Source organism: Eschrichtius robustus, chromosome 2 (genome assembly GCF_028021215.1).
Source record: "Eschrichtius robustus isolate mEscRob2 chromosome 2, mEscRob2.pri, whole genome shotgun sequence".
NCBI lineage: Eukaryota > Metazoa > Chordata > Mammalia > Artiodactyla > Eschrichtiidae > Eschrichtius > Eschrichtius robustus.
The window spans coordinates 161,384,851-161,410,130 of NC_090825.1; the positions used below are offsets into that span (position 1 = coordinate 161,384,851).

Consider the following 25,280-nt stretch of genomic DNA (forward strand, 5'->3'; position numbering starts at 1 on the left):
TTAGACCAAGTAGGCGACTCAGTGCAGGTGGGCAGGCCCTGAAGGCCGAGATTGGTTTCAGGGAGTCACTAGGCAGCCAGCTGAGGGCCTGAGCAGAACTCAGCCTGAGAGATAGGCCCACTAGAACCAGAGTGTGGTTGAGATCTCTGTGTGGCCTAGCCTTTAGGATGGGGCCCATTGTAGGGAAACTGAGGAGACATCCAAGAATGACAAGGTGGAACGTCAGCCTGGCTGCTGGGTCCCATCAGCACTCATGTGGCCCGAGGTCTGGGCGCCTGGCAGACCCTGCTGACGTTGGAGCTGTTCCCTACGTCCTGCCAGGCCTGAGCAGGGCTGGTGCTTCCAGGGACCCGACTGCAGGGTGGGGCTGTCACCTTCGAGGTGCCCCGAGAGGCCCTGTCTTCCTCCTTTCATCTGCACTTTACTTTGGATTTGGGCACATCTCTACAGGGGCTGGGCCTTGGGGGGGTGCTCTAGAACGTAATGTCCAAGCCACCCTCTAGAATTATCATGATCGAGATAATAATGATAACAATAATTATGCTTGTGGTGAAATTAACATTTCTAATGCATTCTTAGAAAACATTGCTGTTTTTAATGGGCCTGTAACATACAATTTAGTTAAAAACTGAGCTTGCTCACCAGAAGCAGCTACAAGATGTACCCCAGCCAGCCCTGGCTTGATGGCAGCCCCATTCCCTCCCCCAGAAAATGTCAGGAGGAGTCACTGCACGGTGACTTCTTGGGTTAGGGTTGGGGGCACACTCTGATGCCTTCAGAGGTTAAGTGGGCAGCAAGGGCGGCAGGCCAGGCGGCGGACCCCTGTGTCCTGTTTCCAGGCATGGTCGTCACTCCACAGCTCAGTGTAAACTCCCCTCCCCCTCTACAGTGACTCCATTTCTTAATTTCTCAGACAAGCTGGCTATTCTAGGTTTTAACATGAAATCTCCAAATTTTGAAATACTGTCAACCACATAAGGTATTTAAAAAACACCGCATGGCCCTAACAGGCACCCCCGTGGTCTGGTTTTGCTCAGGGACCACGTGTCAGTGACCCCTGGCTTGACAGGGGCAGAGGGTAACATCCAGCCTTTTCCCTGGGAAGAGTTTTTTATGGAAATTACCATCTTTCTGCTTCCCAAGGTGGTTCTGAAGGTGAGCTGTCCCTGCTTGTTGAAAATGCAAAGAAATAAATGTGTAAAAATAGAGTAGCAATTCCTCAAACCCACTGTCAGGTCTAAGTAGCTGATGTCTCCCCTGGGAGCAGGAAGGATGGCCCTGAATCATCTCCAGACAGCCCAGCAGAAGGACGAGCTGTGCACTGGCGCTCTCCCTGGAGTGGCCCTGGGCAGTGCCTGCCGTGTGCATGTGTGTGCGTGTGTGTGGAGTGTGTGTGTGCCTGTGCATACTGGGGGGACGTGGGTGACTACAGGGCTGGGGCGGGGGCACAAGGACCCCAGGAGGTAAGGAATGCCAGCAGACGCTCAGCGCTGGCCCTAGCCCGTCCCTCTTTTCTGTGCAGCCCTTCCCCCTCTGCTGCTCCTTCACCTCCACTTTTCCTTCCATAGCCAGGTTGCAGGTTTGTGCCTGAAACCTAACAGACAGCAGGTGTAAAGAAGAGAGCTTCTGGCTGGCTGGGGGGCTCTCTCAGTCTTCTGGTCTGTAAAATGGAGGCAATAATGCACATCAAAGAGGCCTGTTGTCAGCACTGGATGAGGAGACATACTCGGAGAGGCCTGGCCGCCTCACTGTGCCTCCAGAGGAGGCCGTGGGCAAGAGCTTAGGGGACAAGTGAGAAGAATTGTTCTGGAAGACTCTTTGGTGTTGTCATGATAACCTGAGGTCCTGGGTCCTTCCCAGGGCAAGAGTCTCTGAGACACACCTGTTCCTCCCCCTACCAGGAGTGCTAAGGAGGGGCAGGACCCTGGGGTCAAGGACCTGGCGTGGACACAGAGACCAGTGCAGGGTCGTGAAGGGCTTCCAGAGGCTTTGGCACTGGGACTAATTGGACAGTGTGGTCTGTGGCTGCCAGCGATGCTGAAGGTCAGCCTGGCCAGCTCAGCTGCAGTCCTGAGAGGTAGGGGCCAGGTCTCTGGTCCATGGTGGGCTCCAGGCCCAGTGGGAAAGTAGAAGGGGATTGAGACAGATGCTGCAGCTCTGCAGATGGTGCAATGACATCCTGGGGTCCTGGGCCTGATGTGATCCAGCCCCTGGCCCCCTCAGCTGCGGCCCCTAAGGCCCCATGCCCCAGATGGTCTGCCCCGCTCTGAGCCAGGTGTTTAGCCTGTGGGGGATGGAGTGAGCCCCTGCCAGGCAGACTGTGGGGGAGTTGGCATAAGAGGGGCTCATCCTGGTTCTTGCATGATTCAGTCAGGCAAGCTTTCATCACTTTGGCACTTGGCATCAGGGGCAGGCACAGTTCTGGGGTCGGGGGGCACCCATGGCTTGGCCCCAACCCAGGAGTTGAGTGGGCGGGCTTGGCACAGAGATGAGGGACCTAGCTCCAGCCAGGGACTGAGCAGAAAGTTCCAGAAGGGGAGCTGTCTGAAAAGATGCTGTGAAACACATACCACCTGGGCTGGGCCTCAGTTTCCCCGGTTATAAATGGGGAGACCAGCTCTTTGGCACTGGGTGGCCCTTTGGGAGTGTGCGAGTGTGTGAATGGGTGAAAAGGGTCCACCCTGCCCAGCCAGCTTCCCACCCTCTGTGTTCATCGCTGGGAGCCGAACCTGGCCTCTGTGATGGCCGAGCCATGGGTTTGCATGCTGCTGGGTCTGAGCTGACTTGGTACATCACTGCTGCCCTCTCTGAACCTCAGTTTGTGAAATGGGGACAGAAATGCCCTCGGTTAGGGTGCTGTGATGATGACAAGCCGATGGCCAAGCTGGCACCTGGCAGGTGCCGAGTTGCGTCTGAGTGGGGTTTTGTCCTGCTGCGGTGTCCCTGGTGAGCCTGGGCTGCTGCTACAGGCTGTGTCCTCTCTCCTTCCAGGGACCTCCCCGAGCGGCCTGGACAGCCTCAGCCGTGCCCTGGGCAACCTGGAGGAGCGAGTCAACAGCTCCAGGCAGAGGGTGCGCAGGCATGCTGCGGACGACGACTACAACATCGAGGTCCTGCTGGGGGTGGACGACTCCGTGGTCCAGTTCCACGGGAAGGAGCATGTGCAGAAGTACCTGCTCACCCTCATGAACATTGTGAGTGGGGGTGGGGCGGCAGGGGCAGGGCACTGGGGGCGGGGCTGGGAGGCTAGGGGTGCAGGTGGGCCAGGGCAGCTGTGCTTGCCATGGTTTCCTGGTGGAGCTGCGGGATGAGTGACATGGTCACAGGGAGGCTGTCTGGGTCTACAGGTGAGAAAAGGTGACCCTCCCATTGATTTTGTTGAAGCTCAGTTTTCTCCCCTGCAAAGGGCGGGTGGAGGGGGCTGGTTCTGACTTGGCAAGGCTATTTACATGCTAAGGTAGTTTTCCAGAAACTCGTCATCTGTGTACCAGTTTTCTTAATTTTTCATCATACCCACATGGTATAGGCTGTGTATTTTCCTGTAAATCAACTGACTCTTTTTAAAACTTAAAATTATTTACAAAGGCAACCTCGCTTTATTGTAAAGGTGACCTAGAAGTGAAATGTAAAGCGATGTTATTCAAATCCAGCTAGACAGTCCTGCCTTCTGCCGGGTCTGCACCACAGCCCACGATGTTCAAATGGGAGATTAGTGTGTGTTAGAGAGGAGGACAGACAGACCGACTGCAGCCCCCTGCAGGAAACCCATCCGAGGTTTCTCCTTGAGGTAGTTAGAGGAAGTGAAGATGGAAGAGAGCATCCGTTTCTCCCTGTGAGGTTGGGCTCCTTAACTGGGTGACTGGGTGCCACCTCAGCCTCCTGTGGCACCACGGGACACCTGCCCTGTCTACCCAATCCTGAGAGATTAAGCTATTACCCCCCGCCCCCTCATTCCAGCCCCTTCCACCCCAGAAGGTATAGGATGCTGACCTTGTAGAAAATGCAGTTCCTGCCTCTGCCCGGGGTGGTGTGGAGGTCCTGCCCCTCATTGCCTGGTGCCTCAGTTGAGCCCTGCCGGGAGAATATTAAGGGTTGGAGGGAGATGCAGTGGGCCTGCAACCAGGGCACGCTGTGGGCCGAGCATTGTGGGAGGAGTGGATTTGTGGAAGGAAGCCTGGGCTTGCAGGGGGCTGGAGGTGGGCAGGGAAGCCCAGGGGATAGGGAGCTCTAAAGCAGCAGGGCTGCTCCCCAGCCTGTCAGTGAACTGGGTCCTCCAGAGGTCCAGCTGCTGGCGAGCAGTGAGGGGGCAGAACATTTACTCCTGGCCTGGTTCTCAGCTCTGCTTCCTGGGCCATGGTGAGCCCCTGGGAACTCAGCTGGTCCTTGGGCAAGACCTCCCAGAGCCCTAGTGAAGAGATAGGTCAGGGGCAAGAAGGAGGATATGAGTGAGCTGGTCACTGGACCAGGAGACCCCTGCCTGCCGGCCTGTCTTGCTCTCCACCTGCCTTAGGTAAGTCATTGACCCTCTGGAATGCAGCCATCTCATCTGCAAAGCAGGGCCGAGGTCTGTTAACGTTTGCAGATGTTATTTTATTTTGGAGAGTGTTGTCACACTTAATCTTACTTATTTTTGAAAAGTACCTTTAATATAATAATAGTAATAATAATACCATGATGGCTACAAATATTGAGCTCTTAATATGTGATTCTGTGTGCCAGGCTTGTGCTAGTCACTTATCATGCATTATCTTTGGAAATCTTCACACTAACTCTATAAAATTGGTAGATATAAAATCTTGTCTGCCTTCAAAATATATGTCTTTCCCCAAGTATTATACTGCCCTCCAACCCAGTGGACAAAAGGACTGGTTGTGGAATTCGAGAGTCCTGAATCCTGGTAAAGGAAAACTACTTGTTTCTTCACACCGGAATTAGCATACACCCCACAGAGTAAGAGCTCAGTCTCATAAGATGGGCCCCACTTCAAATGCCGAGCTCAGCTCCCAGGTTGTCAGCTGTGCTTCTTACCAACCAGCTCCTCAGGTTCAATAATTTGCTAGAACAGTTCACAGAACTCAGGAAACCACTTTACTTACTATCATCGGTTTATTATAAAGCACACAACTGAGGAACAGCCAAGTGGAAGAATGCATGGGGCAAGGCATGGGGAAGGTGCGTGGAGCTTCTGTGGCCTCTCTGGATGCACCACCGTCCCAGCAACTCGATGTGTTCACCAACCTGGAAGCTCTCCGAACTTCATTGTTTAGGGCTTTATGGAGGTTTTATTTTGCAGGCATGATTGGTGAAATCACTGGCCATGGGTGATTGAACTCAATCTCCAGCTTTTCTCTCCTCCCTGAAACTTGGGGGTGGGGCTGAAAGTTCCAACTCTCTAATCATACAGCTGGTTCCTCTGGCTACCAGCCCCCATCCTGAACTATCTAGGGACCCACCAAGAATCGCTTCATTAACATAAACTCAGGTAAGGTTGAAAGGGGCACATTATGAATAACAGAAGATGCTCCTCTCACCCCTCTCATTAAGGAAATTACAGGTGTTTTAGGAGGTCTGTGCCAGGAACGAGGGGCAGAGACCAGATATAGATCTCTTATTATTTTGCACCTGGGTTACCCCTGACCCCACCACTACCAGGTATGTCACCGAGAATGGGCTTCAGTCTTCCAAGCCTTGGTTTTCTCATCTTTAAAATGGGCAACAATTTTCATCTTGAGTTGTCGGTGAGGATTAAATGAGATGATGAAGGTGAACGTGCTTTACAGTCTCTAAATAAATGTGGTTTTGCTATCGTGACGATGACAACATTTAGTTTAGCGACAGCAGGTTTAGAGTTATTCTTGACAAGTACGGCAAGGACTCTGAGTGTCTTCCTGAGGCTGGTGGATCAAATCCGCCTTTTCCCTGGTGTGGAGGGTCCCTCTGTCGCACACACCTTATGCCCATGAGCTGGTAGGAGGAAGTCTAGAACTTTGTCTTGGTTTTGCCAGTTAACTTCAATTTATTCATTTACACCCCCGTGATCCAACCGTACCTCAATTTTGGATAAGGGTGTGGTTTGGTAAGTTTCTTGAAAAGCATGAGAAATATAAAAATTCTTAAATTGAAACAAATTTGATCATAACAGGAGGGGATTTTAGGAGATGAGTCGGAGGAGCTGAGATAGAGTACTTGGGCCGTGTCTTTTTTCCCTGTTGCATCCGGCAAGTGGTGCTTGTTCCAGGCACAGCGGCTGGTCCTGCAGAGGCAGAGGGCCTGGTGGACACTCCTGGGCTCAGGGAGACACGGCAGTGGGGGGTACCTGTACCTCCAACCTGAGCTCCCACCGTAAGAGTGCAGTGTGGTTGAGGGAGATGAGGCCCCCTGCTTGGATCCTGTGTTGCCTTGACAATACCCTCTAAGGCTCAGTGTCTTCACCCAGGGTACGTGCACGCCCTGGGAAGAGTCCCTGGGGATGATCTAAGGCACATGAGCCCTTTGGTGGTCTTGGGGAGGAGGGGGATTGAGGGAGCAGGAATATTTGAGAAAAGATGAGCTTCTTTAGCAGTGCTGTCCAATAGAAATTTCTGCATTGCTGGAAATGCTCTAATTCTGTGTCCAATACAACAGCCGCTAGCCACCCTGACCCTTGAGCGCTTGAAATGTGGCGTGTATTTGAAGAACTGAAATTTTAATTTAATTACGTTCCAATAGAATTTTTGTTTTAATTTTTTAAAATTTTTGATTATGAAAAAATATATAAAATTTACCATCTTCACTGTTTATAAGGGAGCAGTTCAGTGACATTAAGTATACTCACATTATCATGCACCCATCACCACCACCCATCTCCAGAACTCTCTTCATCTTACAAAACTGACACTCTGTACCCGTTAAACAATAACTCCCATTGCCCCCTCTCCCCAGCCCTTGGGAAGCACCATTCTACTTTCTGCCTGCTGTGCCCTTCCTCTGAACTTGACCAACACATGGCGCTAAATGGCGGCGTGGGTGGCCCTGGGTGTGGGGGCCTTTAGACCCTGTAGGTGCTGGCCCACCTGAAGCTGCAGCCAGAGCCCCGTGTGACCTTACAAGGCCTGGCCAGGGTAGGGCTCCCTCTTCTTATAAGTGCACAGCTGGTCTTGGGGCTTCCCAGCATTTGGAGCCAAAGCAGCAACGTGGAGGACAGATGTGGCGGCAGGCGGCCCAGACTGTGCTCCAAGTGAGGCATTTGGTCAGCAGTGAGGACAGCCAGGACCAGGATGGAAGTATTCCCAGCTCCCAAGGCTCGTGGCCAGCCCTGGGCGGACAGTCTGTCCCCTGAGGGAGGTCACAGAGGCCCTGGGAGGAGGGCTTGGTGGGGGTCCCCATGGCAAAAGACCTGGGGAATGTGGGCTCCAAGGAGAAGCAGAGGCCAAGGTGTCGGGCCAGGTGTCGGCGTGGCTCAGCCCTGGCAGCTCTAAGCCAGCTTGGTCTCCCTCATCGTTCAGTTATTCTGCTTGCAGAACTCCCTTTGGGGTCTCTTCGTGGCAGACCCTGGGCTGGGACGTGGGTCCTGGTGTGACACCGACATTTCAGGTTCATCAAATATCCACATGCTCCCCTCCCTTCCATTTCCCAGCCTCCCTTGCACCTCATTTTTGGGGTTGTGTGGCTAGTTTTAGCTAACGGCCTATGTGGAAGGAAATGACATAGGTCGCCTCTTGGCCAAGGCAGTTGAGAGCCGGTGTGTCCACTCCCTCTCTCTCTCCCCCTGCCACAGTGACCTTGGAAGTCACATGTTCCAGTAGCTGCAGCCACAAAATAGGGCAGGGCCGCCCAACCTGCATAAGCCTGTGATGTGTGCAAGGAAACACACACCAGCCTTCACTGTATTAAGCTACTGAAATGTGGTAGATTCTCTGTTAACTGCAACACAGCCCGTCCTATTCTAATACACACAGCTCCTGCCCATACAGTACGATCAGCAAATGTTTACTGGGCATCAACTTTATGTCAGCCGTGAAATAGGGCCAATGTGGGGAACAAGGGGCCCAAGTAAGAGGGGAAGTTGGAGACAAGGAAGGCCAGTCAATAGAGGGACTTGGATGTGACTCTAAGGGCAGTAGGAAATTGCTAGAGGTGCTACTTCCTTCCAACATGAATGGGCAAGACATTTAATGCCCTTTTTTCATAGGAAAATGGGAATTATTCCATCCCTCTTTCCATCTCAGACTCTGGAGGGTCAGAAGGGTTGGAAATATTTGCTGAGCATTTCGAGAGAACCACCTGGATGTAGAAAGGGTCTCATGGTGTTCAGAACCCTCCCACCAACCCATTCAAGCACCTCTTTCGAGGTCCAGTTTCCTTCTTTTCTTCCTCAAATCTAGAAAAGTAACATTCTCTGTTTATTAAAATATGCTGTATTTAACATGTACCATATACTATTTATGATGGAAAATTAGAATATATTCATATAGGTTTGTGAATGTTTTCTCCTATCAATTATTGCCTAGTACTTCATTTTAATGATGGCATAACATTGCACCATGTGACTGTAGCATACATTTTAGGTAATTGATTATTTATATGACTCATGTAACAAAATTTATTTCCCTTTTAGATCTTAATTTGGCCACTAAGAGTAATGAATATCATTATAACTGAAACTATTACTCATCCTTTACTATTTCCTTAAACTAAGTTCCTAAAGGTACAATTCTTGGTCAGTAGTTATGTGCAGTTTAAAGCTTTCTATGTCAGAAAGTTTTCTGTTCATTTTCACCTATTCATGTTCCATTGAGTAAATGCCCATCTCCTCACATCTTCACACCGCCAAACCCTTTTTAGCTGTGGCAGTTTGATAGCTACGACAGGGATATACTTTTTGTTGTAAGGTGTAGGTATTTGATGGTAATGAGGTCCCATTTAAAAATATATATATATTTTTTAAAACAGTGATCATCTTGTATTTTTATGATTGACCTATTCATGTTCTTTATTCCACTGGGACTTTAGCTTCTTTTGTGTTAATCTGAAGAACTGTTATATTGAAATAGGTTAATTTTTTGTCTGATGTTTGTGTGGGAAATGTTTTCCCCAGTTTTGTTGTTTGCCTTTTGTTTTATTTTGTTTGGGATTGGTTTGTCGATTGCTTACATTTTTGTGTGTAGTCGTGTCCTGAGATCTTTTCCTCCCTGGTTTTTCCCTTGGGGGCTGTCGTTGGCATTTCATGCCCTCTCCAGAAGTTAATCTTCTGGAGTTTCTTTCTGGTTGCCCCCAACAGTGACTCCCATGGCCTGTTGTCAGCAGCGTCATGTCCCAAACCCCAGCCCTCACTGACCACCTGACCATTCTTGCTGTGCATTCAGCTGCAGCAACCCCACACCCAGAATGTCTCCTGGGTACAAAACTCCCGGGGCCAAGTGCAAATTGAAAATGTGGTTCTCTTGTTCAAAGAGCAGGAAAAAGTGTCATAAAAGGTACATATACAAAGCCTTTTCCTTTCGTATACAGTCTTTCAACTTGTCAAGATTTTAAAATTTTCTATTTATTATCACTCTAAGCGAAGAAAAATTAGGATTTTTAATTATAATCATGCGTTTTACCATTCATCTTTATATTGTACAAGGCCTGTTTTAAATGCAGATATTAGAACATTTAACTAGCATGGGGAATCACCAAAATTAAACAGATTTGTACTTTATGGCTTGTGCCCGAAGGGTGCCGCAGGCTGACCAGAAGTTCAAACAAAGCACCAACCAGACTTAAGAAGGTTGGGAGGAGGAAGAGGGGCCGCCCCAGGAGTGGAGCCATGAGGGAGCACTCCCTGAGGGCCCCCGGTCCTGGCCAGCGATGCAGGGTGTGCCCCCGGGGCCTGACAGCTGCCTGTCCTGTCTCCTGACAGCTGCCACTGAAAGAACACAGGGCATCTCCCCTTCCCACGGGCCGACCGCCCCAACCCAGGTCATGCCCTGCCCCAAGATGCCCCAGGGCACATGTGTCCACCTGACCCTCCCTGCACCTGCATGCAGGCCCCTGCAGTGGTCACTGAGTGGGGAGTAGGAAGCCAGGAGCCTGTCCTGTGGAAGTGGGACCACGTGTGAGCCAAGGCTTCCCTGTCCCAGCAGATTTCACTCACAAAACACAAATTCAGAGGTAAAATGATGAATTTCAAGATGGTAACCACAGAGCGTTAAGCTCAAGTGCGGAGCCCTCCTGGGCGTGGGCCCTGGTCACTCGCCCCTGAACCCAGGAACCTGAGCCTGTGCTTCTTGCCTCAGGGCCCGTTCTTATGGCCCATCCCCATCCTCTACTCGTCTGGAGGCTCAGCTCAAATCTACCACCGCTCTCGGCTCTCTGCCCAGATGAAGAAAGCTGGTGCCTTCTGAGCACTGAGGCCAGGCTGTGGGCTGAGGCCTCATCCCTTGGGGCCCTCTGCACTGATTTTTACCTCTTGTACACCATAGCCTTGAGATTGCTGGCAAACCCAGGATGAAGCACTGTGTCCTGGGCCCAGCGTCCTTTAACTTGGCCAGAGAGGCTGGGACCCCATGGGGAAGGCTGCTGGAGAGCCTCATCCACATGTTTGAGGGAGAAGGGGGGTCTCGATCCCACCACCAGTAGGCTGTGAGGATGGAGCTGGGAGCACTGGCAGATGTGCGGCCCCTCCAGCCATGCTGGCTCCTCCAGGGCCCATGCCCCACACTGCTGCTGGGTCCCGCCTTGGTCCCCTACTTAGGTGTGCCTCTCCGGCGCTGGCCTCCCCCTGCCGCCATCCCGTTCCTGCTCCTCCCGAGTCTTCAACTCTGGCTCATCTTCTGACCTTCACCAGGCTCAGCCCTGAGGACAAGGAACTCCCCCCTGCCAGGGCCCCCCTCTGCACTGGGAACTGTGGTCCTGTTGACCCCTCTTCCTTGGAAACGGGCTACCTGCCTTGCCTGGAGTTCCCAGGCTGGGAGGCAGTCAACACTCCTGAATGCGCCTGCTGCTGGCTCTGGTGCCAGCCCTTGAGCGAGTCTGTGCTTGCAAACTCAGCGCTGTGGCAGTGCGAGCCTGGCACCCCAAGGAGCCATGCAGTGACGCAGCCCTCATGTTCGCGGCACCTCCAGTTACCTTGTCAGGCGTGGACAGTGGGTCTTCTCTGGGCTCAGGTGAATGGGAGGCCAGGGAGGAATGCCTTCGGGGAAGACTCGAGAGCCATTATTAAAGTAATATGTTTACAAATGCACTTTTAAAAGTAAAACCTATTCATGCCAAGGCTTCAAGAAATATAAAACTTAGGCACAAGACTAGTGCTTCCTATATGGCTTATAGCATTTAACTAAAGCATTAATTTCAATCCTACTCTTCCCTGAGCAACCAAAGGCCTTGGTGGTTGCTCGGGCTCTCAGGATCCATAGAGACCTAGCGCTGCTGCCTGACTGAGCTGTTGGTCCGCTTGCACTCCTTCTAGACGTGAGGCAGGCCAGTGTGTTGGGGGATGACCTGCCCCAGAAGACGGCTCTTTGCTCCTGGGAGCACGTCCCCTCAGGAGGCCTGCCAGAGGCTGCTGAGGCCACGGTACAGATGTGAGGTGTCTTCCCCTAAAGTGCCACTTTTTCCGAATGGCAAGCATTTTAAAACATCAATTTTATATGAAAGTAAACTGGGACATATTACTGAGTTAAAGCAAAATTCGCCTGAGTTTTTCAAGATAAACTGGAGCATCTAAAGAAGGGTTGCCAAAACTATAGCCCAAATCTGGCCCATCATCTGGTTTTGAAAATAAAGTTTTATTGGGACGTGGCCATGCCATTCATTTATGAATTGTCTATGGCTGCTTTTGTACTACAATGGTGGAGCTGAGTAGTTGGGACAGAGACCATACGGCCCACAAAGCCACTGTCTGGCTCTCAAGAAGTATTCGCTATCAGGGTGTAAAGAAATCTTCTACTTGCTTAGTGCCCACCTTGAGCTGTGGCCCCAGCACTTTATAGTTGCATTTGCCTCCCACTGTTGTCAGTGCACGTAGGCATACGTGTTAGGGAAGCATTGAGCATAGAATGAGGACCAGCTATGGAGTCAGAAGCAGTTGCATCCTAATCCTCGCTTTTACCCACCTGGCAAAGTTCCTGCCTTGCCCTGAACTTGGTTTCTTCATCTTTAAACCTCCCACACACTCTGATCCATAAAGACCGGCACACTCACTGACAAGAGGTACCCCCCGGAGACAAGCTCCCTCTCTCCCTCTTCAGGCCTCTGAGCCCCTGCAGCCAGAGCAACCCTTTCTTGCTGGCCATTGCAGGGACCTCACACTTGAGCTGAGCTCCACCCTCTGCCTGCTCAGACCCCAGCCCACCCCCACCCCAGCTTTGCCAGCTGAATGGGTCTGTGAGGTCACTTTGGGGATTCTTTTTAAAGCAACTGAGTGAGCATTTTAAAACAACACAGTAGGAGGAGCAAGATCTCTGGGCCAGCAGAGCTGCCCCTCCCACCTGGGCTAATTGCTCATGTTCTGGAAGAATTCCTGCCCCACCCCCTCCACCCCAAGCATCTCTTCTGTCAGGGGCAGACACACTCCTTAGGCTCATGGAGAACGTGGGATCCAAAGGGGCTTCTGAGCTTTCAGAGCCAACGCCATACCCTTTGACCCTTCCTAGTGTGGGATCAGTCCTCTGTACAGTATGTTCTTAAACATTTTTTATTGAATGATTTCTGTCTGTGCCAGGATTCAGATATTTTCCCTCTTTTCTTTTCTAATTTAATCCAGAAATTGGCCTGGGCTCACCAAAGCCTTGCCAGGATTTGCAAACAATCAGAGGCACATGGGCTCCAGTTCTCATCAACTTCCAAGAATGCTGGGGACACGTGGTGATGGTGGGGAAGGCAGCGACAGGACGGGAATGTTTTCTGCTGTCTTGGGGGTGACCTCGTGAACTGGCCACAGAGCTGCAAACCCGCCAGGGGGAAAACGCAGACCCAAGTCCCGTTCACGTGTCTCTGGCTCTGGTTCCTGGGGAAGAGAAAAACATCTCTGAAACTGGACACTAAAACTTGGTTCCCTTAAGCTGAAGGGAAGCAAGCAGGGCTCCCGGGGCAAGAGGGACACATTTGGGTTTGGGCCTGGCCATAGCAAAGGAAGTGAGGATGGGGAGAAGAAGTTCCCACTGTCATACGGCAGCTCCCCAGGCCCCAGGGTCTGCTGGTGCTGTGGCCACAGCCGGACGTTCCTGGCGCTGTTCCTGTTCCTCATGCTTGTCTCGCTGGCCTGAGAGCATGGCCCTGTGTGCCACCAGGAAGTACGACTATCAGGGCCAGCAGCGTGTGAGGCTGATACAGTACTTAGAAGAGGGCAGCGCTCTCAGATGCTGACAGGAGCCAGGCAGGAGGCCTAATCAGGGTGTCCAGGCTGTGGACAATAGGGAGTGGTGGTGACTGGGGTGACAGGAGAGGCTACACCTCTGGAGATCCCCTCCTGGGTTCCATTCACTTGTGGTCATTTGGGAATAAACAGGCGCACACTCTTGTGAGCTCCCCACCCCACCCCGCCGAGAAGCTGGAAATCCAACTTTTACAGGAAATCTAATTACTTTTCAACGTTGGCAACAAATTGAAATTAAGACCTCATACTGCACTAGTGAATCAGAACGTGACTGGCCGGTCAGCGGGTGGATTGTTCCTTCAGGCCTAGAAGAAAGGAAGCGACTGCCTGCCCTGCCCTGCTGTGTGCCGTGATGGGGGATAATTAGTGCCACCTCCTAGGGCTGTTGTGAGCATGGCTTGAGTTAAACACCAGAAAAGTGCTTAGTGGTGCTCTGGGCACATGCAGAGCATGCCTCAAGTGTGAGCTGTCCCCGGTCATGTATTCGCTCCTTGGGCGCTCTCAGAACCCTGGTCTAAATGGGCCCCACTCTGGGCACTGGGGTGCAGAGGCGGGCAGTCGTGTCCCTATGCTCAGAGAGATTGGAGCACGGGAGGGGTGGGGAGCAGGGCAAGGAATACGTGATTTCATCCCGGTTAATATGCCTGCTGATCACGCAAGTACCACAGGGTCACAGGGAAGGGCGCCTCAGATGAGGGCCCCTCGCGCTGCCCCTAGTGCAGAGGCGGAGTTGACCAGGAGGGGAGCATGGTGTAAAGGCTCAGCGGCATCTCCACATCACAGTGCAAGGTTGGGCCCGACCGGAGTGTAGGGTGCTTGGGGAGAGGCAGGAATGAGGTTGGCAAAGCCTTCTGTGCCGGGCTAAGGGGCCTGGGATCCACCAACATACTGTCAGGGGAGTCATGAGTTTGCTTTGGGGTCTAAAGAGACAGAAACATCTCTTAGGGATTTTGGGGTTCATGCCTTTTACTATTGGAAATGCCTCTCCCTATGGCCTAAGAGGCTGAGTTTTCACACATGCTGGCCCCAGGCAAGGAGGCACTTATATGATGGCTCTACGTTGCCCCAGTGTCCCTGTGAGGTTCCCTTTCCTGGGTAAGGTCACTGAGGCTCAGAGAGGCTGGGTGGCACAGGTAGAGTGTGGCAGATGGGATTCCCATACCTGTGTGGCCTGGGTGCCATTCCTCTCCACGCTGCCCACGGCCCCGACTGTCTTTTCCATCTATGACTCTCCTGGCTTTTCCCCTTGGCTTCTTCATCTGTTGTGTCTTCCTGTTCTCTCTAGGGTTTGCTCACCCACCCACCCACTCATTCACTTAGTGCATGTCTCTAGGACACCCACTATGTGCCAGACAACAGTTCTAGGTGCTGGGAATGTCGTGTGAGCAGCCCTGAGGCCCTGCCTGCATGAAGTCACATTCCAGTGGGGACGGGGGTGGACAGTAGATGCCCCCTCCTCCCAGGGATGATGATGCAGGCGGAGAGCGTTCTGATGGGGGGAGCCGAGGCCCGTCCTTACCTCTGCCTCTTCTTCCCTGAAGTGTGCGGCACTCTCCTGCCCCCTGGACTCCCCCACACCTCCCTCCCCACTCTGGGAGGCCCCCTGACAGCTGACGAGGGAAGCCTCAGAGCAGCCTGTCCTTGGCCTCCCTGGGGGAGCTGGCAGTTGTCAAAGCAGGAGTGAGAGTCCCCCGAACGAGGAGGGCCGGGTAGTGTCACTCCTTGGTGACAGCTCTGGGCAGCTGCAGAGCTTGTCTCCCGCAAGCTCCAGCAAGGAGGTGACAGCCGAGCCAGAAGAGCAGAGAGCACCGCTTCCCGTCTGGCTGTCCCTCCCATCCAGGCGCCTCCTTGGCTGCCCCCTGTGCTGCAGGAGTTGCAGCTGAGTGACCCTTGAGTTCTCTTCCACTGCCCAGGGGGCCCTTTGGTGGCATGTCTCAGGTGGGTTAGGGGTTCACACAAAGATGCCAGAAATTTAATGTCAGATTCAGAGGGTCCGCTTACCTGGTTTTGCATGTTCAGCACCTGGCGAAGAGCCAGGCACAGAGTAGGTGTTGAGGAAATGTCTTGTGAATGAACAAATCAATGAGTAAATGAATTCTCATAGAGTGACTGTGGTCCCACCGACTCCCATAAAAAATAGGCTCTATCTGGGACTTTCCTGGTGGTCCAGTGTGTAAGACTCTGTGCTCCCAATGCAGGGGGCCTGGGTTCAGTCCCCGGTCAGGGAACTAGATTCCACGTGTATGCTGCAACTAAGAGCCCACGTGCTGCAACTAAAAGATCCCGCATACCGCAACTCAGACCCAGTGCAGCCAAAATAATAAATAAATAAATATTTTTTAGAAAAATAGGCTTTATCTGTCCGTGGAAAAGAAGTACCAGTAGCATAAGTGTTCTTGTCCCTTCTTCCTTGATGCTCAAGGCTGTTTGTCTCCACCATAGATGCTGGAAGTTTGAATCACCAGGTCGTAGGAATGTACAGTTTTAATTTTAGCAGATTTGCCAAATTGCTCCCCAAAGCCTTTGCCCTGGTTCCCACGCATGCTCACGTGGGTGAATCTCCCAGTTTCTCTGAGCCTCTGTTCCCCAGTAGGTAAATGGGGGTAGTAATGCTCACTTGCAGGGTGCAGGAGGTGAAAGGTAGTGCTGTGAGGAGGCACTTGGCACAGGTCTGGGAAGGTCAGAGCTGACCAACGAGGTGCAGCCGTTGTTCCTTCATCCACGACATCTGCCAGACCAGCCCAGCTCTTGTCCTCGAGAAGCTTGGCTCTCTTGGGGACACACTGGCTTGCCTTAGCGCAGCCGGAAGGACAAGGGCCTGGCTGGGGAGGTCAGAGCCGAGGTGAGCCTTGAGCTGGTTGACCACAAGTTGGCACTTCCGAAGTGGACAAGGTGGGGAGGGTGCAATTCTGTGTAGACCTTCAGTGTGTCCTGGGAATGCGAGGCCTGGAGTGGGACAGGCATGGGGGTGCAGGGCAGGGAGGCCTCGGAGGGTAGAGCTGGCCAGAACGGGGGAGCTTGGATTGATCCTGAAGCTTTGGGAGCCAGCTGGGTTCTAGGCATTGAGGATGCAACAGCTAAGGATGCAGAAGAGCCCCCAGCTCTCAGCGGACACAGACAGGCCCAGTGGAGGGAGGTGGCAGTTAGCAGACTAACAAACAAATGAAGGGATATGAGGCCGTGATGGTGCAGCAGAAGGAAAGGCCTGGAGGAGAGCAGCATCCAAGTGAGCCTAGCAAGCTCTGGGGGAATGTCCCCTGTACGCGGCAGAGTGAGTGGGAGGCAGCCAGGTGCGGGGGTGGGGCAGTCCTCATGCCTAGCAATGAGACAGGCCTTGTGGGCTCCCGTGGCCCTTCTCACCCTGAAGTGACCTGGGGCAGGTACTTGCGTGTCCGAGAACTCAGCCCCTCTGCCTTTGGTTCTGGGCTCCCTGTGTAGCAGGGTATGTTCATCCATCTTCTCAGCTGCCTATTTGTTCTCTTCTTCCACGCTTCCGGGCGCCCGTTCCCAGCCTGGGTCCAGGTGGTTAACACACTGCCCTGCCCGGGGACAGAGGCTGGCAAGAGAGTGCAGCGACTCAAACAGAATCTCGTGGTGCGAGGGGCCGTGTGCTGCACGGAGGACAGGAGTGTTTCCCACTGTGTTCCGAGGTGGCTCCTTACATTCTGGGTGTTAGGAGTCGTGCTGAGGGATTTCACTCTGGAGGAGGGCTATATTCGCAGCAGACAGCTCTGGCAGTGAGCTGTGGTGCTGCAAGGAGGGTTGCTCTGAAGCTTGCGAATTTTGCTGGGAGGTTCACCGTTCCTGGTGAGCCCCTTGCCTTTGCCAAAGGCACAGGTGACAGTGTGAACGGTCAGGGTTTCCTTAGTCTGTTCTGTGTCAGTGCCTGGTAGGCAGGATCCCTCCCTTCTTCCTCATCACGTGGGGGACCCTGGGGCCCTAGTGGCAGTGGGGAGAGGCTGGCCTGAGTCCTCGCCATTTTTGCTGTCAGGTCTGGCCCCAGACTCTTTACCTGGACTGCTCAGGTATGCTGAGCCCCACCTGGTCCAGGTCTGGTGCCGTGAAGACCCATCCACTCTGAAGCCTCTCCCACCCCAACCAGCGTAGGCAGGAGCTTCTGAAGCCCACACACACCTCTCAGGGGCTGGTGGGGGGGGGCGGTTCCAGTCCACTACTGAGGCCAGTTTACTCACAGGAGCCCCTCCCGTTTCTCACCTCCTGCTAGAGCCACCTTGGGAGGGGACTCTGCTCTTGCGATGTGGTCTCATCTTAGGGTCCAAGTGGGGAACAGGGCCCGTAGCTCTCGGGATCTATGTTTGACCCTAAAGGTGTGTGAGGAGTAGCACCAGGGATGGGGGGCCATAACCCTGGGTCTGACTTCCTGCCTCTCCTCAGCCTCCTCCCCTAACCTACATCAACCAGGGCAGTTGCTTCTCCCCTGTTCCCCTCCCCAGGGACCTCCCAGGTGCCATGGCCCCCCTCCCCATGGTGGCATTTTCCCTCTTTCTTTCCTTGGGTCACATGGTGATAGGGAAGCAGAAGAATATGAATTATAGGAGGAACGAAAAATCATAGTTTTTCCAAATGACGTGCTGGTGCCCAGTTGCTCACATCACAGGGGTGGGGTCATGCTCACAGGCTCCGAGACAGGGATGGGGTGGGGGGCCGGTGAGGATGCCATGAGGTGTCGCCACCAGGGGCCTCCCTGGAGTGCTTCCTCTGGAGGAGACTCCAAGCCGGACCCTCAGGGCTCTGGTCAGGGAGGGCTGAGGAGCTCATGGGTGACATCCCAGGGCTCACCAGGGCCAGGGCCGCTGCCAACAGGAATCAAGATCCCTGCCTTCTCTCTGCTGCTTCCTGTCAGTGCCCTCCAAACTGGCCTTGGGGGAACAGTGGGCTCTAGCCTTTGGCCTCAGATGAGTCATTCTGTGTCCTGCGGCCTCAGCAGGGTCCGTCCTGCCCTGTTCTGCGGCATTATCCCTTTCTGATGAGTTCTCGGGTGGTGAGTGGGAAGGTTGGGCCCCAAGTGGTGGTGTGGCCGGTGGTTACCCTGTGGTGGAGCTGGCAGGGAGAACCCCAGGTCTGGGTCACGCACGGATACCTGGTGAGTCCCGGCATGGGCTCTGGAAAACAGCCTGGCTGTGCCCTGCAGTCCAGGCAGGCCTTTCCCGGTGGCCCTGAGGAGAGCCCAGGGTGGGCCCAGAGAAAGGACTCAGGGTATTTGACCTTCTGTCATTTGATGACGGCTCTACTGAGTCTGTGCTGTGTGCCTGGGATTTTGCTGGATGCTTTAAATATAGTGTTGAGGTCGGTCCTCGATACAGCCTGAGGGGCTAGAACTAGTATGGCCTCCATTTCACAGATGAGGAAACTGAGGCTCAAACAGGCAAAGTACCAAGCCCAAGTCACAGGGTAAGATGGCGGCCGAGCCCACCCTGGAACCCATGCAACCTGATGAAGCGACGAGGGATGGGCAGCTTCTTGGAAGTAATCAGCGCCAACATGGGCAGTTGTTTAAGACAGCTTTGTTCCTTCATTTGCACAGTAAACATTTGTTGAGCCTCCAACCTAGATTCTGGGCATCGACCTACTTGCCTGGGGGTGGAGGAGCCCGGCCCCACCCTGGGGACCTGCAGACATGTCCCCAGGCCCAGGAGAGTGTGGCCTCATGCAGGATTGGGGACTGAACGGTTTCACCTTCGTGAGAGGAGTCACAGTGGGGGTCCTGGGGGCTGAAGAAGGGGCTCCACTTGCCTCCCATTTTTGTGCACAGTACGACCTTAGTAATTCCTGTCCTGCCCATTTGCATTTCATGACAGTTTGATATTTTGAGCAGAGGCCAGTTTGTTCTTGCTTTTCCTATGAAGCATTTGCTGAGAAATGAGTGGTAAAGAAGATCTGCAAAGGGAATGTTTATTCTCACAATGAGACTGGGCTTTTGCAGTCCCGTTTATGTGTCATGAGATGCACACGAATGAAAATACTCACTGGAAGCCCACAGACTTTCTGCCCCAGGTTCTACAGCACTTTCTTCATCTCCACCTCCACCGTGGCGGTCCAAGCCTTCTCCTGGGGGGCTCAGAGAGACCAGCCTTCTTCCCAGTTATGTCAAGGGTTCCTGGAGACGCCACAAAGCAAAAACGGGCTACGTGCCTACCTCCTGAGGCCTCACGACTGACTCCTCCAGGCCTGGCTTCTCCCCCCAGGGTGCTCGGGCTCCTTCTTAGTTGCCAAAGCTTGGCTCAAGGGAAGAGGTGGTAACTCTCCTGAAAGTTGGGCGTAAGGGTTGGGAACCCAAACAGCCCCTCTGCCCCTACCTGCCTCAGTAGGAGCCCCACGACCTGGACCAGCCCCCCTCTGTCCTGACCTGTCCCTCCACCCTGGCAGGGGAGAAAGTCACCTCTGCCCAGCAGCCTCAGGGCACCTGCCAGGGCTCACTGGTCGCCCAGGGCAGAACTCTGCCACAAAGAAAGCAAACTTTTACATTATCATGCAGAGCCTGTGTCCTTCCTTATTGTCTATTCCAGAACAGAAACTTGGCTGCATCTTTGCATAAGCAAAAGGCGCATTACGATGTATTTCCCCAAACAAGAGAGCTCTTGGCCTCTCTCTGCAGAGAGAAGGGCTGCGGCTTTGAACCTTTTCCCCAAGGTTTAAAGATTCCAGGATCAATTTCTCAGACAGGGCTCAAGGACGTTGTCCCTGCTTCCCCTCCTCCTGCGGTCTGGGCAGAGGTGAGCACACAGGCCTCGGGAGGGCAGGTGGGGGTGGGGAGGCACTTGGGCACTTAGCTGGGTTTTTGATCATTACAGGGCATCGTGCACCCTGCTGCCGTCACACATTTTGCCCATTTCCTCTTGTTGCACGTTTACCAACGTTATTCACTCATTCACCCATTCAGAACTCTTTACTGAGCACCTACTGTGTGCTCGACACTGCTAGGGACACAGCAGTGACCGAGGAGGAGGGGTGCCTCCACATCAAGTGCATAGTCCAGTCTGGGAGCAACTACTTTAAGGGCTCACTTTGAACAGGAGACAGTCGTGCTGGGGAGGAGGATGAGAAACCAGAGGGCACAGCAAGTGCAAAGGCCCTGAGGTAGGGACGGGCTCCCTGCGTAAGGAGCTCACAGGTCAGTGACTGGACCATGGTGAGCAAGGTGAGGGCAACCTGAGAAGAGGGAGCAGGGCTTTGATTTTATCCCAGTTGCAGTGGGAAGGACCTGTGGTGGCAGTAGGGGGAGGGTAACAAGGTGGTAACTGCCCTCCTCCTTTGAAATACATCGATTGCTCTTTGTTTTTTCAAATGCTCTTGTATTTTCAAGAATTCAGAAGCTGGAGAGGGAACTCCAGGTATGAGCCATCGCACAAGCAGCAGGAGAGGGCAGCTGGCTTCCGAGAAGGCAGAGCTGTCAGGAGTGAGGGTTCCTGGAGGAAAGTAGCTGAAGTGGAGCTCAGAGAAGCCAGCCAGGGCCAGCTTAGAGAGGGCCCCAAGTGCCAGGCTGAGGGCTGAGGCCTGTTCCTGAAGGCACCGGGGAGCCATTGAGGGTTTCAGGCAGAGGAAGCAGGAGGTCAGACCTTTCCTGAGTGGCGACCATCGTGAAGAATGATGCGTGGCGGGGAGGGGGGACACGAGGTGGGAAGGTGCTGCTTCCTTGTCTGCCTGTGGAGGAGATGGAATGGGAGTCAGGGGAGGAAGGGGAGTTGGGAGGGAGATGTTTGGAAGCAGCCTTCTGTCTTTGTGGCTCTTTGTGCCATGTCTGTTAGCCCTCTGCTTGGCAGAAATGTTGTAGCTGTGTCCCTATTATGTAGGCAAGTGTTTTACTGGGCATCTTACTTATTCCCGGGGGTCTCTACACCACAGCGGGCCCTGCTGGCTTCTGGCCTCACCGGCAGCATCCTGTGGAGAGTGGGATGCAGCTGGCCTCAGGGGACTATGGCAATTTCACAGCCCCCTGAAAAGTTGGCGTGGCCCTGGCGGGGCAGGACAGGGCCCACTCCTCGGCAGAGCCAGCCTCCTGCATGGCCCACAAGCCCTGCCTTCTGGCCTTTCTGTTCCTGATGAGTCGCAACGTGGGGATTGGGAGCCAGACACCAGAGGGGAGCCCGTTTGCAGGTGGGGGGATTCTTCCACACCACCGTAATGAGCAAGAAGACTTCCCAGGCCACCTGGTCGCCGTGGGGGTCCCACCTGCTTGGGAGGGGGCTGCGGGGGGCCGGGCCTCAGGTGAGGCCACCGGGAGGGCTTGTGAGTGGGAATCCAGGTTGGGGACCACCCAGAAGGTCCAGCAGCTGCCAAGAGGTGCCTGTGCTGTCGGGCGAGGCTGGGGCACACCCAGCTCAAAGCCCTTCCTCCCTAAGAGGAGCAAACTGTGTGCAGCTGTGTCCCCGTGTGGAAGGGCGGAGGCTTCCCAGGAGAAAACAGTGAAAGGTGCACCACAGTGGAAGGCTACCAGGGAGGGCAGGGCTGGGGCATCTCGAGAGCAGGCCTGGCCTCCTTGCTGGCTATCTGCTGGGCGTGCTCCAGACGTGCCTTGTCTAGCTCCTCAGTGGTCCCGGAGGCCCAGTTGGTCTCCGAGGCCAGAGTCAGGGTGCCCAGCCCAACTGACAGGAGCTCGTGGCTGATGGGCAGCTCAGAAGGCAGAGTTTCCCCAGCTGGGCCCTCGCTCAGCAGCCTGGTACCCCCTGGCTCTGACTGCCTGGCCCTCACCCCCAGCAGGAGGAGGGCCTCTGCCTTGCAGAGTCCAGCGCCTGGTGGTGGGGACCCTAGGCTTCTGGCGCCCTCCTGTCTCTCGAGTCAGGAGTCAGGGTCAGACCTGCCCAGCATCCAAGAAGGACACAAGACCCCTTACCCGAGATGAGAATGACTGCCATCGGCCCCAGTGGTGGGACCAGGAGAACAGGAGGATCCTGGGCCCCGATGGGCAGGGTCTGGGCCAGGAACCGAGAAGAAGCCCTGCATCTCCTTCCTCCCTTGGGGACCAGCCTCAGCTTCCTCATCTCTCAGGAGGGGCTGACACCCCTGCTTCTGGCCTCAAAGGGCTGTTGGGAGCATAAAATGAGGTAATTCTTTGAACTCAGCCCTGAATTCCTTCCAAATAACAATCTATCCTGCCACTGTCCCTGGATGCCCTAGGCATAGCTGGGAGCCGGACTCCATTTCAGCTCTCTGAAGCCACCCCTCCTTGACATGAGCCTGTCCCCTCCCAGGTCCCAGAGAGCAGGTTCAAGCTCTCTCTGTTTTCATCTTCTTCCCAAACGTCGGGGCTGTTTTTACCCTCTCTGCCCCACCCCGACCCCCCACTCGAAGCATGACCTGGGAGTCAGAGTTGAAGGGAGTAAAGTGAAGCTGGCCATTCACTCCTGTCTCTCTCCCCTCTCTCCTCTCCTGCCCGCCCTCCCCCAACCCAGCCCCAGATGCAGCAGGACCTCCCTGTGTCACTGCCTTCTTCCTTTCTACACCACGACTTTCAGTCAAACTCCGTGAGCCAAATTGGCGAGGCTCTGCTTGTGAGAGATAAAGCGATACCTTGGAGACAAAAAAATCCTCTCTCTTAAGAAAAAGTAGTTTTTAGGGCTGTTGTCTCACTGTGGACCAAAAAGTCTAGTTTGACCCTCAAAAGTGGGCAAGGACCTCCGTGTTTAGGGGGTGTGCACCCGGTCACTGTGACCTCATGGGGGACTGCGGGGCGATACGACTTAGCAGCAGTGACTAATACAGTTTTCCTGTTTTCACCAACATAATTCCATCATGCATGTGCGGAAGTCTAGTCCTCACAAAGCTTTGTGACATGGGGACTGTCATCCTTGTTGTACAGAAGGGAAGGCCCGGCAGGGGTGAGTTGGCAGAGCCTCTCAGGGCTCCACCTTGTCAGCTGCAGGTGTCACCTTGTCTGGCAGGTGGCTCTCAGTGCCAGCGTCCACCCTCTCCAGACTCATGCGCCGAGTCACAGTGACCATCCCATAGGGCTATCAGTCGTTCCTTCCCTGAAGGAAAGCCAGGTCGGGGCAGAGAAACAAATTATAATTGGAAGGTAGATTTGTGGGCAGGAGGCTTCCGGCAGGGGCTGCACTTAGGGCTGGCTGGTGGCCTCCCTGGACCCCGCCGTGCATATTAGCTCTGCCTTCCCATTGGTGCCGTCTCAACACACAGCAACGGTGACAGTAGCCACCAGGCCCCTTGTCTAGCATGCCCCCTGTGCCTGCCTGTCCCATCCATCACGAATTGATTTTCCTTGCTAACTCTCAGATTTCCCAAAGGGTTTTCCTACTGTTTATAGGTAGCAATTACCATTGCTCAGATAGAAATTCTAAAAGCTGGGATTCAGGGGGAGTATGGCACTGGCCTGAGATGACAGAGTGGGCTCTGGGAGGCATGCTTGGCGGGGTCTACCCTCACAAAGGGTAGGTCAGCAGCCTCTGGGCTCGGTCTGCATACAGGGAGGGGTTGCGTGGCCAGTTCGTGCCTCTCCACTGAGTGATGGTATGAGTGGATCGGTTCTTTTGACGAGTGTGTCCTGAGTATCTGCTGTGAGCTGCTGCGTCCTGGGTGCTGGAGACATGCAGGGAAAATACAGGTGGCCATGCAACGCACAGTCCCGTTGGGAACGCAGAGAACTCAGGAAGCAATGGACCCTGGTGCTCTCTGGGAAGCAGATCAGACCTGGGGGCCCTTCCAGGAGGAAGCAGCCACGAGGCTGGGCCTCCAGAAGAGTAGGGTTTTGTCAGGAAGCGAACGAATGAAGTGGGTGGCAATGAGGCAGCTGTTCCAGGTAAGATCCTGAGAGCGTGTGAGGATGGGAAGGAAGGCTTTGTCGGCCCTGAGCCCAGGGTTAACCTGACCAGTGTTTCCAGAAAGTCATGCTGGCTGTGCTGTGGGGAAGGGAGGGTTCCTCACCTTTCTTGTGCAGTGGACCCCTTTGACATCTGGTGAGGCCCATGGGCACCTGCTCCAATAATGTTTGTACATGTAAAAAATAAAATACATGATAATAAAAGAATGAAGAAATACAAATGAAGCCACAAGTATGAGCCGCAGTTATCGAAACAGAACACAGAAAGCACCTTTGTGATATAGCAATATCTGTTCTTAATTAACACATTAAAAATTAGATCTGGTGGTGTGTCTAAAATGACCCCCCCTTCCAAGCTGTGATGAGTGTAGACAACATTTCACAACCACCAGCAGCAACTGAGGAGTGATTTCTGCCAGTGACAGTCCCGGCATTGCCCCTGCCACTGGGGTTTGTGGCCTGTGTTCACCCTTGAAGGAAAGGCCATGTTGCATTTACCGTGGTCAGGGTCCCCATCCCAGTGTAGGCTCCAGATGGAGAATCCCTGAGTTGGTGGGAGGGGCTGCTGAGGAGAGAGAGGCAATATCCTGGCAGGGGTTGGGTTGGCTGTAAGGGGGGCCGGAGGAGCAGAGGGAAAGGAAGGGATGGATTCAGAGTTGATGGTGATGCCTGGGTATAAAGTGTGGCAAAGAGGAAGGAGTGGGGCTGGGTCCCAGGGTCCTGGCCTGGGGCCTAGCTGGGTGGTGATGCCATTTGCAAAGCCAGAGCTGGTCCTTGGGCCTGTGGTTTCTGCTGACACGTCCCTGATTGTCTTTCAGGTCAATGAAATTTATCACGATGAGTCCTTGGGGGCCCACATCAATGTCGTCCTGGTGCGGATAATCCTGCTGAGCTACGGGAAGGTGAGTGGGCACTGCAGGCTGGTGCCTTCCAGGCACACCAGAGCCCCCGCCTCTGTGGGATGAATGGGGCCCTCCAGTGGGGTGCAGGCCTCCTATAAAAGCCTTTGAGTTGGCCAAAACCACCCTGCCTCTCCCGGGCTGCCCTGTGGTTCCTACAAGAGACAAGGAGCTTGTGAGCCACGCCTACTCTCCTTTCAGCCTCACTCCTTTTAAAATTTAGGGTTTTTTTTTTTAAGAAGAAAAATTTTAT

At 53.8% G+C, this 25,280-nt stretch overlaps 1 protein-coding gene across 2 annotated transcripts in view; it reads left to right on the forward strand.

The window, feature by feature from the left end:
* The window catches only part of ADAMTS2 (ADAM metallopeptidase with thrombospondin type 1 motif 2), a 228,170-nt gene that overhangs the window by 134,448 nt on the left and 68,442 nt on the right, over window positions 1–25,280 (forward strand). For both annotated transcript variants that reach the window (XM_068536537.1, XM_068536538.1), the window contains 2 exons: window positions 2,992–3,194; window positions 24,947–25,030. In XM_068536537.1, coding sequence (XP_068392638.1) covers window positions 2,992–3,194; window positions 24,947–25,030 — 287 coding nt within the window. The remainder of the gene's footprint in view (window positions 1–2,991; window positions 3,195–24,946; window positions 25,031–25,280) is intronic.